Raw genomic sequence first — 18,339 nt, forward strand, 5'->3', positions numbered from 1 at the left:
TTTAAGCTGAGATGTAGCAGCTTGCTTTCTCCAAAGTCCACTTTATGTATCATTTTTAGAGACTCAGGCAATATTTTATTTCTTTCCCAGACAATGAAAGAATCTCAGAAATTAAAGGGATATGAGACATTATCTAGTCCAATGCCCAGTTGGTGAAAGCTTTGCCTTGGAGCTCAGGATTTTCCAGTCTCTACTTGGAAATTTCGGTGTGTCAAAATGTGGCCTCTGGATTCAAATCTCAAGACCACCTCTGCACATCCTAACTGTACACCTCAGCAACCTGCTTAACCTTGCTTGTGCCTGAGATTCCTTAAACATAAAATGGGAATAGTAATTTTACCTATAGGATGAATTTGTAGGGCATATGTGAAGCGCATAGAATAGTGTTTGGTGCATAGTAAGTCATCAATAATTGTTAGTTATTAATAGCTGGTTAATTTAGGTTGATTCAATTTTAAACCTCTGCAGCAAAGTTTTCTCTTAACAATACTGTCTCACTTCCTATGGACTCTTGGTAGCTTTTCTGCCTGAATGTTGCCAGGGGCGGTCCATGTGATTTTACTTCTAATACTTGCTTGAGCTTCAGTCTTCAGGGAGAGATGGAGCTCACTTTCCTTGCTCTGCTGATCTTGCTTTGTAAGCCTGTTGTGAGGTTATCAGTGGCCAATGTCTACGAAAGCCCTTTGCAAACCTGTCAGGTATTAGCACCAGTGTTAATGTTGATGGAGTTTATAAATATCTGATACCCGCTGAGCATTTACTAGTTGCCAGATTACTGCACTAAGTGCTGTCCATGGATCATTGCATTTATTCCCCATGACAATCCTATGCAGATATGCATTCCTGTTTTTTGCATTTCACAGTTGAGGGGATTAAGATATGGAGAGGTTAACTCATTTGCCTGAGATTCTGCAGTGAGAGAGAGCTGGAGGCCGGATCAGAGCCAGTATTCTTAACCACTGCAGCTAGATAGTCTTTACATGAGCCTTTTTTCCCCTTCTCAAAGTTAATGGGTTCACATTTTTTAAAAATAAGATCTAAAATGTCTTTCACAGGGGGTGGTGGCACACACTTGTAATCCCTGTTACTTAAGAGGTTGAGCCTGGAGAATGGCAAGTTTGAGGCCAGCCTGGGAAACTTAGAGACACCTGTCTCAAAATAAAATAAAATAATAAAAAAAATCCCCCAAAAAACAACAACAAAAAAATGGTCTGGGGCTGTGTTTCAGTGACGAAGCACTTGCCTAGCATGAGTGAGCCTCTGGGTTCAACCCTCCCAATCTTTCTCATATATAAACACAGAGACAAACAAACAAACAAACACTCATGTTTCTAATGCTGATTTTATGTCAATAGTATCCATAATGACACATTTGGATTTATAATCCAGAAAAAAAAATCTTAACAAGTGATAATGGAACAAAATTTTCCAACCAGCTTTTGATAAAAGCATAAAAGTAGATCAGAGATTCAAAATAATCAACATCCTTAAACAAACTCACATGATTTTATTTGTGCAAAAATGGCAACCAACGCCAGGCACTGTGGCACAGGCCTGTAATCCCCGTGGCTTGAGAGGCTGAGGCAGAAGGATGGCAAGTTCAAAGCCAGCTTCAGCAAAAGTGAGGTACTAAGCAAACCAGTTAGTTTCTAAATAAAATTTAAAAATTAGGGCTGGGGATGTGGCTCAGCGGTCAAGTGCCCTGAGTTCAATCCCCAGTACCAAAAAAAAAAAAGGGCAGCCAAATATTTGAGATGGTCTGATTGATGACATATAAAGACCCTTTGACAGACCCCGCTTGGTCCCTGGGCAGATTTTCTGGTCTTCTGGCTACTCCCTGTCATCCAGGTTCTTTGCATATTTAAGGTCTCTGTCCTGTTCTATCAGAGAAGAGCATCAGAGTCGGGACCTAGGAACTGAGGAGGAAGCTTCTGAAAGGGCTAGAGTGACGTGTGTGGGGAGGGAAGCTCCAGGGCTCAAGCCCTCAGGCTTTTGCCTAGTGAGCTTCATGAAGGGCATCTCTCTGCCCACCATATGGAGGGTGTTTGACCTGGGGGAACTGGTTGCTGGTGTGCACGAGAATGCAGAATTCGGATGTACCACTTGGCTTCTGGAAACCAGACAGAGCCTCAGAAGAAATTAAGGAGTGGGCCTAAAAAAGTTAAAGGCATGATCTTTCCTCTCTGCTAACTTGGGATTGTGTTTGCATGGCCATTTGTGTTTGTGAAATAGCTGAGCCATATGGATGCGCAGTGTGCATGTGTTCTTCTGGTCTGTCGATGGGAGGAGCAGTGGAGGACGTGGGCTTGTCTGGAGGTGGAGTCAGGGGTAGATGTTGGGGCAGGTTTGAGGAATGTGGGCCCATGTAAATTCAGAGGATCTAAGCATTTTGGCCAGATAATGCTCCTTTCTCAAAGAGTTGCATACATATGTATTTATTTATTTTTGAGATTGCTATCTGTCCCTCACCTATCCTGGAATTCTATGAATGAGGGTACTTCTTCCCTGGGTGACCCCTTTCCTTGGTGATGATTAGAAAGTAGAAGATGCCCTTCCTGAACTTACAGCCTCGGAAAGACTGGGCTCACTTTTGTCTCAAATATCAGTAGACAGACTCAAGATAGCAAAGCCACGGAATAGACAGATGCTAGGCTGTTAGAACTGTCCGGCAGCTTTCCATGCTTCTGCTTGAAAGAGGCTGGGTTCAGAAAGCCCTGCACACTCCTAAGGCCTGTCATCTCCCTTTTTCTTTTAGCTTCATCTATTTTTATCCTTTTCACCAACATTCTACAGAGACCATCACCTAGGGCTGGTGAGCTTTTATTCCCAGGTGTTCAGACCTGGGAATAGATGGAGGAAACTCACCTTTAACGAATGCCCGTTGGGTGATGAGCGCTCTACAGAGTGCTTTAGAGGCAGGCACGATTTAATCCAACCTTGTGTGAAATGAAAATTGTTCTCCAGTTTATAGACGATTAGCTCAAGGTCATGGGTAGGTGTGGCTGACCAACTCCGCTAGCGATTCTTTTTCATTTGCACCAAACTGACTTGGCTAGACCAGAAGACGGTGGGTATTCTTCCTAACTATCTTTTTAGGGGACTCTGTGTACTCCTGCATGTATGTGTGGCAGGCATTGGGCATGAGGCTAATCCTATGGAGAAGGGAAGGATCAGTAGGCGGGAGAAAAGCAAGGATTTCTTGTCCATTATGAGTGTCATCCTGAAATGGATCTGAGATATCGTACCCTGTGTCATCAAAATGTGAACTTGGGGTGGAAATCTGGGATCTTTGCTATTTTGTCTTGCTCCTTCCTCTAAAGTTCCAGTGCCACCATACTATCTTTGCAGCTCTGCATAGGGCCTTTGATTTGAAAATGCCAGTTTTCTTTCAATATTAGCACGTCTAGTCCATTTTATCCTTTTTCCAGCCCTCAAAGCAGCCTCCCCTCGCCCTCCCTGTTCCAGGGTACCCATCGAGTGAGTTGCAGTGTGGAGGCGGCAGCTTTCCTGACTTTTCCTTGAACTCCGACTTATTGAATGCTTCTGGTTTTGCAGCTTTTTAAGGAAATGGGGGTAGGGGGTGGTAAGGAGGCTGTGGAAAAGACTAAGTCCTCAAAGAGTATTGCAGAAGGTTTATTTTAAAAAGCAGCCTTTGTTCATCCTCAGGCTACCATGATGAGGGCCCTGGCTTTTCACTGTTTGCCTGCTAGGGAAGCTTCTAGATAATCCAACTGGTCATGGATCACCTCTTCTTGGAAATCTAGAAATATTTCTATGGGCTTTAGACACTTTCAAGGTGTTCCCGGTGTGCCAGGATTTCCATTTCAAATGTTATTATTGGATGTCGTCACCCAAAGTGACTTCTTCCAGTTGTCATCATGGACGGACTTCCTTCTTCCCTCACTTCCCTTCCCATCATGTTCCCTGTTAGCACCAATGGATAATGGAACATTAGAGTTACTGGGACCTAAGAGAAACTCTAATCAGACCCTTACTTACGTGTAAGAAACCTGAGGGCCAGAGATACTAAGACACTTGCCACAAGTCGCACAGTAAATGGCAGAGAATAGAACCCAGGGCTCCTAAGTGTGGGGCTCCTTTTATCCCTGTTTCTCTTCTCTTTCCTCCATATCCTTTCTCTGCTCAGTCCTCATTCCTCCAGCCTCTTCCTCTTCTTCTGAGTCTTCTTTGTTGTCCTGTTAGTTAGCAAGCGTGTGTTTTGGGTGTTTATCTTGGAGCACAGGAGACTAGATACAAGGATCATAATTAACAAGAAAGAATTTAAATAATAATAATAATAAAAGTGGAAATGGACCAGAGAGGCTGTTCATGGGGTGAAGTGACCTGGCACAAGTCCAGCGAGGCTAGGAGACAGTGATTCAGGACAATAGTTAATGTTCTTCTTTCTCCAAAAAATGTCATTGGAGAAACCACAGGATACCACAGTGGAGGACTCAGTAGCCAGTGGACTGGTGCCCAGTGTAAAAACCAAGAGCAAGTCTCAGCAGATGGCAGGATGGATGGATGCCCAGGCAAGTGCCCATCTCAGAATGTTTGCTTGGCTCTTCAGTGGCCCTGGGAAAGGCAAACCATCCAGACCTTACCTCAGGAGATGTGCTCTTTAAGAACATGGGAAGGAGGAAGAAAGCTCATATAAAAATAGCCTTCAGGGCCTGGGGTTGTGGCTCAGTGGTAGAGCACTGGCCTAGCATGCGTGAGGCACTGGGTTGGATCCTCAGCACCACAGAAAATAAATAAATAAATAAATAATCAAATAAAGGTGTATTTAAAAAATAACCTACATTTTTAGAATTTTCATTTCAAGATGGGAAGCCAGTGAGTTTTTTGTTTATTTGTGGTACTGGGGATCAAACCCAGGGCCTTGTACATGCTAGGCAAGTGCTCTGTCACTGAAACCACACCCCAAGCCCTAGAGAATTTCATTTGATTGTTTTTATGATAGTTTCCCCATATTTTCAGGGTATGGAGCTGAGAGTCAGGAGGGGTTCTGGAAAAGTTTCATTTCTCCTTTGGTCTCAGTATCTACATCTGTCAAATGAGTGTGCTGGGATCTTAGTAGAACTCTAAGAAGCTTTTCCCTATGCCTCTGGGATTTCAGCTTCTGCAATTGTTATTACACCAGTGAGCTTTCATGGTGTCCAGCATCAAAAGCAGGGTTCCTTTCCCTAGCTGCACATTAGAATCATCTTGGGAACTTCTAGAAATGTTAGATTGGGATGCTTCAGAATCTCTGAAGGTAGGATACTGGGTCCTTAACTTTTCAAAGCTTTCCCGGTAAGTCTACAGTTTAGCTGAGGCTGAGATCCACTGATCTAGAGTGAAAGGTGAGCCTTTTACCTGGCTTGTTTCTACTCCTTTGGAGTGTGCTTAGATCACATGGGTTGGATGTGGCCATATGTCTCTTGAAGGCTGTGGTGAAATAGCAGGCAATCTTGGGTATGCTGCAGTCTAGCCTGAGAGGACAGGGTGATTAATTCTTATGGTGCACTATATTGGCAAGCCATTCACCTGTGACTGCTTTGGGTACACCAGCTGCATAGGTAACAGCTTTCTGTGATGAGTGTCATGCTCCAGACTTCCTGAATGCAGGTCTAGATGAGGGGGCGATTTGAGTCTAAGGACAGGATGAGTCATGCTCACCCAGGAGGGCCTCCAGTGGATGACTGAAGACTCTTTGGCCTTGCTTCCTACCCATACCCTTAGGAGGGTGAGGGTTGACCTGGCACGACAAACATCCCCTATGGAATCTCTTCCTCTTGACCATCTCCCAGAGACGTGGAACTTATAGTAAGTGGTATGCTGGAACTGGCATGTCCTGTGTGTCTTCCTCCTCCAAGTTCCACCTTCAGTGACGTAACTCAATAACTCGAAATTGGCCGCAAAGAGAGTATTTACACCCTAAAAGTTGGCAAATGTTACACACGAGGGCTTTTCTCTCTGATGTTCCATATTTATTAGCACCACATTTCATTTACTACTCACAGTAATCCATTCACTTGTGAAGCACCAGAAGTTCTTCTCTGTATCGCCCCAGATCTGCCTTTGAGGGGGGTCTCACTCTCTTTAACTTAAAGAAAATTAAAGCCCCTATTACAAGCTACCCTGGTGGATATTCAAAAGCAGCTCTGATGTCTTTCAAGTCTTCCTGTTCCAAGCTGAGTCTCCTTACTTCCTCCAACGTTTTCTCATGTGGTTTGCAGGCTCGGTAGGTGTCTTTGAACACTGGGGTACAGTTGCAGAGTTTTCAAAGGAAAGCAAAAATTCTCCCAGAGGTGATCTATGGACTCTTTCACAGAAGGCTTTGCATTTTGTTTATACGTCCTGAGGATTCTCCGACATCCCATGACAGGTGTGTTGGTAGGAAGTGGGGTGTGCTCTGGGATGCAGATGCTGGTTGTGGCTCAGTCTTTCCCTAAAAGTGCCATTGCTGCCAGAACTCTTGATGGGCTCAAATTTGTCAGAGTGTCATCAAAACACAAATTCTAGTTTCCGAAACAGGTAATTTCCCCACTGCTGTTTTGTTTTCTTTCAGAGGCTTTTAATGTTCCCTTTTCCATTCTTTGCTATTCCATAGCATTCAATCATTTGTCTCTGGATCACCAAAACTGTGTCGAATGACAGCCTTTTGAGTCCAGGATCCATTTAGACATGGAACAAGTGAATTTGTCGAGAGTCCTCCAGCTGTCTGTACCTGAGAGGGGCAGGAGCAGCCAAGAGAGGGAGGCAGCAGGGCCGTCTTGTTTCTCAGGTCTGGCACCTGCCCTCCTTTAGGAATCGGGGAGGATGGGGGTGGAGTTGACCCTCACAAAAATGGCAACCACGTGACCTTCCTTTAGGAAGTAGGCAGGGTCACCCACCGGAGTAAGTAAGGTCTTTGGTCTAAAAACAATGAGAGGTGTGACATGGCTTCACAGCTAATAATCAAAGGGCAAAGGTTCTCTCTTTTTGAGTGACCGGGTCCCTTGACCTCCATAAGAGAGCAGTGGACCTGTCGAGGCAAACAGGAAGTCCTTCAGGGGTTCTTTCTGTAACGTTGCAAACATGGCTTTCTCTGTCTTTCATTCACAAGGTTTTAAATCTTTAGGAGTAACTGCAATGGCATTTCTATCTTTTTGACAGCCAGAGAGAGAGAGAGAGAGAGAGAGCCAGACAGCCAGACACAGACAGACAGACACAGCAGATGAGGAGCAAGAGACAGGGAAATAGAGAGAAAGAGAGAGGGAGGTGTGGTGTGTGTGTGTGTGTGTGTGTGTGTGTGTGTGTGTGTGTGTTCAGGATTGCCTGTCAGATGGTGGATTTGAACAGAGGCAGCTGTTGTCATGGTGATGGCAGGTTGCATCCCACCACCATGGAAACCAGAGTTAAAAAACTGATGTTAAGCCTTAAAGTCACATGATGCATTTTTGTTTTGTTTTGTTTTAAAAAAAGAAAAGAGATTTGGTTTTTCAATCTGATCTTTCTTTCTTTCTTTCTTTCTTTCTTTCTTCTTCTTCTTCTTCTTTTTTTTTTTAAAGATGAGTTTGGTTGGTGAGAAAAATTGCGCTAAGGAAAGCAATGAGATGACAACATGGGACAACATGGAGTATGCAGATCCTCCCTGCTCATTTTTCTGCTTGTTAACAGTGCATTTCTCTTGCCAGGGGTGAGTGGGTGGGTGGGTGGGGGGAATACAGTGTGGTTTTTCCATTTGCTGCCAAAGTTGTGCAGTGATAATTACACACAAGAAGTGCAGAGCCTCAGCCCTCCTTCCTTTGAAGGTGTTGTACAGTGTACCCCTGTTGATCAGCCCAGGGTAGAGACTGGAAACCCAAAAGTGAGGGCTGAGAAAGGAGATGCAAATGGAGTGGAGGGCATGCCTTACTCCAAATATGTTGAGAAATCCATTAAATTAGCATTTCTTTTGGGGAAATTGAGGAGTTCACCTGTAACCCCTCAGAAACCCCAGGGTATGATTGGCCTCCTTTGGGCCACCCCATCTTGCCCCAGGAATGAGTGCTCAGAAGTCCAGGTGGCGCACATGGAGAGGCTCGTTCTCCTATGGACAGGGACTCCTTTTGTCAGGGCTTGCCACCTAGCTGGGGCCCTCTCAACCCAGTGGTTTGCTGAGAGGCACCAGGAAGCTCCTTGGAGCTCTAAGAGTTGCGTGCACTTGTGTCGATGGGTTAGGGGGTAGACCTTCCTGGGAGGACATCTGCCTATAGGGAGGTGAGGAAGACCGCGGGAGGGGCAGATGTTCTGCTGAAGCTGTGGCCTGAACCCAGGCCCGCCTGTGTTTTAGGCCCAGGCCCTATCTCTTTGGTATTGCTCGTCCCTCCAGGGCAGATGTATCTTGCTAGCAGGCCCAGGGAGGGGGTGTGATCTCACCAGCATGATCTCACTGCATTTCCATCAGGGTCTACAAGAGCCAGAGCCGACTTCTGTGGTGGTTCCAGCCTTCCTGCTCTTAGCCTTGGCCTTGGGTGTGATTAATGCCCCTTCTAATCACTGAGAAAGATTGCGTCAGAGCCATCAGCTTCATAAATCCTCCTCTGGGCACTGGTGTTTGGATCTGCTTTCCATATTCCCAGGAGGTTCTGGGCCAAATTTCTTTTCTGTCTTCCTGAGGCCCATTACCATAATTTTCTTTTAAATTCTTTATTGGGGTGGGTGGCTTCAATGTCTGCCCATGGCTGCAGCCAGCCCCGTCTCCCCTCCCCGGGCTGTGACCACTGACAGATGCTTTCCCCCAAAGCTTTGAGCCACAGCAGATGCTTCCAGATTGATTTAGTAGGATAATGAAGGCGACTGTGCATTTATGGAGTACCTTACAGCTCTCAGAGGGTTTTCATATTCAGGCATCAGTTTAGGCATTGATCCTTTTGTGTTTTTTGTTTGTTCCGTGAGCTCGGGTGGCGGTGGCCTTCGTCTGACTCATGAGCGCTGTGTTGGGACAGCTTTTGCAGTGAGAGCCCTGCTGTGTTTTTTCATTGCCAAGTTAACATTTTTTTCCATTGCATTCTAGGTCTTGAGGAAACCTTAAATAGCTATATTTCACTATCCTTCCTATTTCAAATATCTCTTTGGGGTAGAGCTTTTGAAAGAATGGCAGGAGAGAGAGAGGCTCTTCCCCCATATACTGTTCTTTGAGTCAACACCACGTGTTAGAATGATATCATGTGTGGGCAGGGAGGGGTGGAAAGAGGAGCAGAGAGGCACCTAGACCATCCTCTGACACTATTGCATCTCTTAGAATTAAACATCCCCAAACAGGAGGCTCAAGGGAGGAAAGGGGATGGGCCTCCTTGGCGAGATCATTCTGGATCTTGGGGGCATGGGAGGGCATGGCTAAAGAAGGCCGAGCTGTGCCTCCCTAGAGATTGCGGGCTTTTCTAGACAACCCCAAGAGTTTCTTAGGTCCACAATGGCCTCGGGCTGCTTCCCACCTGTCCTCCCTAAGGCCCGCAGCTGGCAGAGAACACCGCATTCTGCCTGCCCGCCTGCTCCTCGCGCCCCTCAGCTCTCAGTACCTTCAGCTTCTTCGTTTGTGACGTCAGGAGCTCCGGAAGGTGAATTCTGAGAGCACAGGGGTCCCAGGCAGCATCCTGGTGGTAATGGAGGTGCAGGTGTCCCCTGGGGCACTCCCCATTTGCTGCTGGTGGCCTGAGTCCTTCCCAGGCCCAACCTGCACTTCAAAACCTGAGAGGTAGAGATTGGAGCAGCTCTGCTGGGTGGGGGAAAGAGAAAGGCTGAGGTGCAGGCAGCCGCCAGGGCGCTGGGGGCAAGAAGACCAGCACCCTGGAGCCATTGGTCAGCCCTTTCCCTTGCCCCAGCTTTCTGTGCCCAAGAAGGAATTGAGCAGATGACAGGTGTGCTGGCCGAGCAGGGCTGCTCAAATTAGCTGTGTTGCTAAGGAAACAAGTCAACTGGTTGAAGGAAGGAGCATTGGGTAAAGGAGATAAATCAATAAGTGAACCTATTTTTATCATTTCCCTAATGATTGTCTTGAAGCTGCTAGACAGGCAAGGGAAGGGAGAACTGCAGTCACACCAGTCCTCATTAACCAGCTCAGAGGGAGAGAGGAGAGAAGGGGTGTTTGGGAAGGTTGCCAAGAAAGTTTATGAAGGGAGGCTCTTAGAGGCCGGAGACAGGAGGGGAGGCCTCTTTGCAGGATTCCAAGTGCTTTCGTGGTCATTTCTGGTCCACCCCTTTGTTCTCTGGCATTTGATCTCAGAAGTCTTGTACTGACTTCCTTGACCAACACCTTCCTCTGCACCCTCAGGTTGGGGTTTTGTTTTTTTTTTTCCTATTGGTTTGGTGTTTTTCATAACACATATTGCTTTAATTGGTTTTATGATTTTAAATCAATATATGCTCATTATAACATTCAGACAATGGATCAAGGAGGAAAGAAGAAAGAGAAAGTAGCCCCACTACCCAAAGAAAACTCATTATCCTTCTTCCTTCAAGAAGAACTCCCTTCCCCCCTTTCTGTCTCTCTCTCTCTCTGAACATTAAAGGGACCTTCTGTGCATGCTGGTTTCTTTTCTTTTCCTTTTCTTCTAACAGATAATATATGCCCGTAGTACACAGTACAAAAAGTTCAAATGGGTATACAGTGGAGAGAGAATGTAGGATTCCTTTTCTAAGATGATTTTGGGCTCTGGCTTTCTTGTGCTCTTCATTTATCAAATGATTATTAATTTGTTGATCTACTAAATAACAGTTATTGGATGTCCACTCTGTGTCAAGCGCCATGCTGGATGACAGTGACAGAGGAGTGAAGGAGATCTGCCCTCAGCCCCCAGGCCTCACTGCTCCTGATATCAGCTCATTTGTTCAGGATCTCAAAGCACAAGTGCTCTGGACACCCAGGGTTGGAAATTCTTTTTCAAAATATGCTTTATATTAGGCACAGATTATTAATGCAGGTCATTGAATTCCTGGACAGAGAATCGGTGCTGTTTTTGAGGCCATGGCGACTTGGAGCATCCTTTGACCTTTGCAAGTCTCACCTGCAAGGTGCATTAGCTCAACCTGGGGGCCATTACTTGCAGTCTAGGCTATTGCCTTTGGAGACGCAGCAGAGCCTCTGGTAGTTATCGCATATTACCCATTATTGGAGCAGATTCCTGTTGTTTTCATGTATATGTTTATATACCAACAGAGAGTGATCACTGTATTCACATTTGGGTAAAATAAAAATTTTAAGTTTGCAAATGACAACACTTTTAACCCAGGAAGAACTTTGATACTTGCTTTTGAAAAAGGAAATAAGTATATTGAAGAGGTATGGGACTATTTCCAAAAAGAAAAACTAATCAATGCCATTGTATTTGATGCTAATTCTAATAACAGAAAAATTTATGCTAAGCATGTTTCATGAGTTATTTTCTTCAACCACCATATGCTATATCAGATGTATAGTAGCATTCCCATTTTCAGATAAAAGTGCCGAGGCTCAGAGTTAAATAATCAATTCAAGGCCACTGAGATAGTCAGAAATCGAATTCAGGTGGTCTGACTCCTGGGCCAAAGCTTTTAATCATGATCCTAATCTCTCATAAATGTAATTTTCTGATGCCTCATGTCTCATGTGTATGGAGATAAAGCTGTTGGTGATTGTGATGAAGACTGGCAGGAAGAAAGGGAGGCAGCCTGCAGAGATGGGAGTGAGCAGGAGCCCTGGTCTGAGCCAGAGTCGGTGACCACACTTGTGTTTACAATGGATCCTTCATGGAGCTACTCCTCCAGGGGACACCTCACCGTTCCTTTCTACATTTAACATTTATTAAGCTCCTACTATGTACCAGGCTCTCTGCTGAGCACTGCCACTAAAGAGATGATGAACACCTGTTTTCTTTTTTCCCCTAGCACTAGGGATCGAGCCCAGGGTCATTCTGCCACTGAGCTGTAGCCCCAGCCATTTTTAAATTTTGAGATAGGGCTTGCTAAGTGGCTGAGGTTGGCCTTGAGCTTGCAATCCTCCTGCCTCAGACTCCTGGGTCACTGAGATTATAGATGTGTACCATGACACCTGGCAAATGCCTGCTTTTACATTGTACTTTTGTGGGGAGATAAATAAAATAAATAATAAAAAATGCCATGTGAAGAGAAATGAGGTACAAGGAGAAATTTCACAGGGACATTTCAGCTTGGACATAGCCTGAGCAGAAGGGGGGGAGAAAGGCTATACAGGAGACAGAAAAAGTGCCAAGATGTATGATGTCTTTTCTTGATGGTTTCCTCAGAAAGGGAAGTGGAAAAGAGGTTAAGACAATTTTTAAAAAGATGCAATGGTGAGTGGCTGGGGCCCAGACATGTTGCTATTTTCTTCTTTCTACCTATCTTCTCCCCAAAGTTTTCTGGTTCCTCCCCTTTCTTCACCTAGCCCACAGACACGTGGGATCTCTGTGGTCTCATCTTGTTTCCGCATCAAAATCTCACCATATAGATATATTTTGGTTCTGGTGATTGAACCCATGGGTGCTTAACCACTGAGCCATGTCCCCAGCCCTTTCTTATATTTTATTTAGAGACAGAGTCTTGCTGAGTTGCTTAGGGCCTTGCTAAGTTGCTTGCCTCAGCCTCCCAAGCTGCTAGGATTACAGGCAGGTGTCACCGTGCCTGGCTCACCTCACATTCTGTACATCCTAGAATGAATTCATCTGAGGGTCTCGATCTGCAAAACCTCAAAGGGACATCCCTCTCCAGGACGTGTGCAATTGTAAAATTTTAAGCCAAAGCATTGCTGCTTCTAATGGGTCCTGATACATCAGACGGCAGGCAGAGGATTTGTCTGGGACAGGAAGGGGGACTAGGGTCCTTCCAGAGCCTGTGAATTACCCAACTCCCACCTTTTGATTCTAGTCTCTGGGGCCTTGGGCAGTACTAGTCTTGGAGACCTTGTGACTTTTCAACCATCGGATACCTGGACAGTGACAGGGAATTAACTCATCAGCCACTGGGTCTAAGGGCCCTCCTCCTGTGCTGAGTGTCCTTCAGGGGTGAAGGCCGCACTTTCCGGATAAGCCTCTCACGTCTTCATTTGGACTAGATGAACTTAAAGTTCCTTGCGGGGAGGGACAGACTGTGGAGGGGAGAGTGAGGGCAGAGAGCGAGGCTGGCAGGGGAGCTGCAGCCATCGAGCAGGCATTATTGGGCAGAGTGTCCTCAGAGGTGCACAGCTGCCAGGACCTGTCTTGCCCGCAGTCTCAGCACCTGGGAATTCATGTGCTTCTAGGCTGTGGTTACCGCTCTCAGGCTCTTAGGGGAAGAAGACTCAACAAAGCATCACAGACCCAAGCAGTGCCACCAGAGCCAGTGGCATCTGTAGCTCAGTGAGGAAATGCTCATTCCCAGGTCTGCCTCCCAGGTCAGGCCCCGGCTCTCAGATGTACTGAGCAGGTTTCTGAGCTTGCATGGTGCATTCTAGCCACGGGGAAGGGCCAGGTGAGCCCCATACTTTTATGAACAGTTTTGTTGAGAGCAGCGGCAGAGGATGATATGGAAGAGGCACTAGATGCACCAGTCAGAGCCACCGTCCCTTCTTCTCCACCTCATTTTGGGGACTGGCAGTGAGATTTGCCCTGTGGATCAGGGCTGCCCAAGTATGTTGCTGTGAACACCACTTCTGAGAGATGCTCTGAAAAAGGGGTGTGTGGTAAAACAAGTCTGGGATATGCTGGGTCCTGTTCCCAGTCGTGTGTGTGTGTGTGTGTGTGTGTGTGTGTGTGTGTGTGTGTGTACTGCACACAGTGGTATTAAAAGAAATCCTGCTTACCTCTGCTTAACCCAGGCATTCCTTCATTTATTTTGTGGCGACCTCCCATAGCACTCATATTTCAGAGCCTACACGGTAGGAGTGGTGCCCTAAATGTGCTCATTCTGTTATCATTCACTGGGGACTTGCAGGCGTGTTAGCGGTTCCCTTCTGGACCCACCTCCTACGCTGCTTCCAGGACTGGGCAGAGGTTCCTCGGTTGTGGTTTCTGCCATGTTCTCATCTTCATTTTGCCAGATAAGTCTGTGGATTCTGGGTCTTTCTACCAGGCTCCGGAGAGCATAGCCTGTTCAGGGGTCTTGTGAGATACCAGGTCCCCTGACACTCTACATTTGAGAGCCGACCATGATGGGGAGGAGCCCTCCTCTGTGATCAGTGGACTCTGGTGGCCTTGACAGTGTGTGTGTGTGTGTGGGGTCTTGTCCTGGGAGGGTGCAGGTGCAAGCTGGCTGTGTGCCTGCAGCATGCTTAGCTCTCAGGGCTGGTCTTGGTGTCCAGAGTGCTGCGTGGAGGGGGAGTGCCCAGGGTGCTGAGGGACTTCCACACCGTGAGGTTCCCTTCCGACTGGGAGGGCTGAAGCAAGCTCAGTGGGTCCAGTTTTCAGATCTGGTGGCTGGACCACAGGGAAGCAGAGGTGCGCAGAGCTGTCCCTGGGGTCGAGGTTCAGTGAGTGCTGAAGATGTGTGGGAAGGAAGGACAGTCAGCTGCTGGAGAGTGCCTGTGACTCAGGATGCATAGTGACAGAGGGAGGACATGGCACTGCCAAATAGGAAGGAAAAGGACTTGAGGTTCCTATGCAGCCAGACACCTCTCCCTGCAGCCTCCCGTGCTAGCACCAGGTCCAGAGCAACTGGTTTGGCCACTGGCATCTAGATATACACTTGGCCTCTGCCTGCAGAGTGCCTGGTGTCCAACCCTCCCCCAGAGATGTCCTGAGGGCTCATGTAACATTGTCATTGACACAAATATCACAGAAGGGATGAGGTGGGCGGCTCTTGGGGACATATTCATGGTTTGCCCTTTTTTTACTAGAAGGGAGTGATCTAGGCCCTGGGTACACCCTACAAGCCAGCCTGGGTCTGCAGGGAGACAGGAGAATGGGGTCTGCCCTTCTCTCCCTTGGCCAGGTCTGCTTCTCTTCTCTTCTGCCTGGATTCTGGAATTTTCCAGAGCACAGGTTGCTCTACAAGACCAGTGACCCTGGCTTATGTGAGTTTGTCATAACAATAGTTGCAGAATGAAATCCCAACATGCAGAATGACTGGGCTCTGGGAGCCAGCGAGTCCCTCTTTCCTAACAGTCACCTCACCTCCCTGAGCTTGCAGCAGAATCTTCCTGCAGGAGTCAGGATGCCAGACTTGAGTCCTTGTCCTGTTTTTCAAACAGGCAGAGAGACCCCCTCACCTGTCTTCAGAAAGATAGAACAGAAAAAAAAACCCACATTTATTTTCTTGATTTGAACATTGGTTCCTAGAGAGCTGGGCTTTGCCAAATTCAGTTCAGACTCATGCCACGTCTTTCTGTTCCCTGTAGAGGTCAAAGTTGAGGAGGAAGTAAGCAGGGGTGGGGTGGGGGTGTGTATGAAGCAATCTTCTCCTGGTCCCATGAAGTATTTTTTCTGAGTTTGATATTAAAGTAGAAGGGGGCTCATATGAGGAGAATGGTTTCTTTTCCAGGGGACTTTTCTTTCTCTTGGTCAAGCAGAGGTTGTAGAGAAAGATGTAATGACCACAGGGCAATGATCACAACCGGGTGTCTGCTGAAGCAAGATGACATAATCCAGGGGCTTGTTACAGCGTTAACCGTACTTCTCCTCTTCCCTGACCATTGCCGCCCAGGTTGGTTCCTGGCTTTGTCTTGGAATGCACTCAGTGGCTGGGTATCTGCCCTGTGCCCGACTCTATTATTCTTGGCTACTTTCTTCCCTTGGAGAAGATGCTTTGCGTTCTAGACCAGTGCCAATGACCAGGTTTCACATGCTGAGGACCACGCACTGTCCTGCTTGCTAACGCGGATCATGCAAACTGTGAGGGCCCAGGGGGTTGGTAAAGCTTGTTTGTCTCTGTGCACCATCATCTTGGAGGGGGGTGTCCCCTCTCTCAGGTGAATTTGTTCCTTAACACCTCCTTCCCCACGCCGTTTGAGTACATGATCCTGGCCACCATCATCGCCAACTGCATCGTCCTGGCCCTGGAGCAGCATCTTCCAGAGGATGACAAGACGCCCATGTCCCGAAGACTGGTATGTGCTCTGTCTTTCTAGCCCTTTCTCTCCCTCCCTTCCTCTTCCTTGGCTCCCTTTCCTTGTTTCCATTGCCCTCCCTGCTCCCCCCACCCCCTGACAGTTCTGTGAGGAGTTTGTTCTTTGCCGAGGGACAAGTTAGCAACAAACCCCACTGGGACTTACAGGGAGGAGAGGGCACTGCAGACGGGTGTGTGTACACCGCCTGGCAGCCAGGCGAGAAAAAAGGGCAGGTGCGAGGGCCACGGGCTTCGTTCCTCTTTCCTAAGGGACTTTTGAAGTGAGAGGAGAAGGGGAGGGAGGGGAGAGGAAAAGCAAGCTCAAGGTGTGTGTGTGTTGGTGGTTATGAGCTTGCTAAGTGCCAAAGTCCAAATTCTCCCTTAAGAACTGATTTACTTGCCTAACATGTTGCCCCTCAAGAGAGCAGACAGACTACTTCAGACCCACATGTGTGGGTGAGTGGCTGCAGCCTGACTATGTGGGCACGAGAGCCCTGAAGTTCTCAGCTGGTGTGCAGACCAGTGGTGGAGAGCCAGCTCATTCAGCGCAAAGCCAGGGCTGCTGTCAGGGGCCTTCAGCGGGCAGAAGTCTAGTCCCTGGGTGTGGCCCCACACCTGTCCATTTCTACATCAGGCCCCTTGCTCTGTGTACTCCACGAGGCACAGAACATCTGCAGCCCCAGTCTCTTTGTGTTCTTCAGCACCTCCCTCTCTATCTGCATGGGGCTGACCCAGCACAGCTGGGTGGGAGGTGCCCTGGGTGAGCCTTTGTGGGTATCTGATAAAGTGCAGTCCTTGCTTACTAATACCTTTGCTCCTCGTCCCCACAGGAGAAGACAGAACCGTATTTCATCGGGATCTTCTGCTTTGAAGCTGGGATCAAAATTGTGGCCCTGGGGTTCATCTTCCACAAGGGCTCGTACCTCCGCAATGGCTGGAATGTCATGGACTTCATCGTGGTCCTCAGTGGGTGAGTCCTCTCCCTCACTCTACTTCTTTGTGAATGTGGGGAGCCTGTGGTGTCATGAAATGGCTGGTGCAGGGAGCCCAGAGGTGGCAAGAGAGCAGACTGTGGAGCTGGGGAGAAGAAAAAGTTTAAGGTTAAGATTCCCCATGGGGCTGGTTGTTAGATGACCAGCCTTGTGTGGGGTAGGGGCAATATTTGTGGCACTGTGGAAATGCCTGTGGCATGAGGCAGAGACCATGGGACTCCCAGGCAGCCCTGGGTTCCCATTCTTGGTTGGCTGGTTAGCTGAATACCCATTTCCCTGGGAGGGTGCCTTTCACTGGAGCATGCAGCTTGCCCTGGCCTGGGAGGCAACTCCCAGGAAGAGGCCAAAGATGCAGGCAAGCGCAGTTTTCCTGGGGCTTGGAGAAGACCCCAACCATATTTTCTGAACTGATAGTTAAGACTCAGGTACTGACAATGAAACTTTTTAATGATCTGCAGATTTATCAATAGAATGAAATTGAATTACATTAAAATGTCTGACAAGTCATTCCTTGGAAATTAATATAGTAATATAATATTGGGACCAACCCAGTGTCACCGAGCATATGTGATGGCAGTAGGTTCAGTTAAATAGTTGATAAATCTCTCTTAGGATATGAATTGACTGTGAGGACGTGGGGCTGACCCAGGGCCATTGGCAGCAGATGCAGTGGACCATGGCAGTGGTGGCGCTGGGCAGGCTGCATGGGGCTTCCGTGGCTGTGGGGCTTTGTGTCAAGTGGCTCTTGGGCCCGTGGGAGAGGAGCAGTCCCACGTAGGTGTGGCAGCAAGGGGTGCGGCATGGAAATTCCCTTATCCAGCTGCCTAACAGACAGCAAGACAACCTGGAGAGGCAAAGAAGAGAGGGCACAGAAAGCTGAGTTGGAAGAACTATGGAGCCACCACTATGAACTGACCAAAAGGAGAGGGGAGAAAAGAGGAGCTTCCCCCGGGGAATAGTCAGGGTAGGGGGAGGTAGAATCTGGGAAGAGGAAAGGCTTGGGAGCCACTGCATCTGTTCACTGTCTTGTGGATGAGAAACAAGACTGATATTTTTAACCTTTAGACCAGTTGTGATTAAGTGAAAGTGAGATAGCTGAAGATAAAATGCATCAAAATATAGCTGACGAGCAGGACAACTTTAATGAAGGGAATGGATGAAGAGTGGTGACATTCATGTTTAAAATCATCCGTTGCTGCACCAAAGGATCTTATAGAGGTTATTTTTTCTAAAAAGAAAAAAAGAAAACCACATTTTAATATGCTTTAGTAAATGAAGATACATTTTATGCATAGTGTTGCAGAAGTACACTGTCATAGAAAATGCG

General features: G+C 47.3%; 1 protein-coding gene across 11 annotated transcripts in view; it reads left to right on the forward strand.

Annotated features, from left to right (window-relative positions):
* The window catches only part of Cacna1e (calcium voltage-gated channel subunit alpha1 E), a 444,235-nt gene that overhangs the window by 156,706 nt on the left and 269,190 nt on the right, over positions 1 to 18,339 (forward strand). For 10 of the 11 annotated variants that reach the window (XM_078022436.1, XM_078022437.1, XM_078022439.1 and 7 more), the window contains exons 4-5: positions 15,915 to 16,021; positions 16,851 to 16,990. The exons of the other annotated variant lie outside the window; for it this stretch is intronic. In XM_078022436.1, coding sequence (XP_077878562.1) covers positions 15,915 to 16,021; positions 16,851 to 16,990 — 247 coding nt within the window. The remainder of the gene's footprint in view (positions 1 to 15,914; positions 16,022 to 16,850; positions 16,991 to 18,339) is intronic. 11 annotated transcript variants of the gene reach the window in all.

The sequence above is a fragment of the Ictidomys tridecemlineatus genome, chromosome 10, assembly GCF_052094955.1.
Source record: "Ictidomys tridecemlineatus isolate mIctTri1 chromosome 10, mIctTri1.hap1, whole genome shotgun sequence".
In the NCBI taxonomy this organism is placed as follows: Eukaryota; Metazoa; Chordata; class Mammalia; order Rodentia; family Sciuridae; genus Ictidomys; species Ictidomys tridecemlineatus.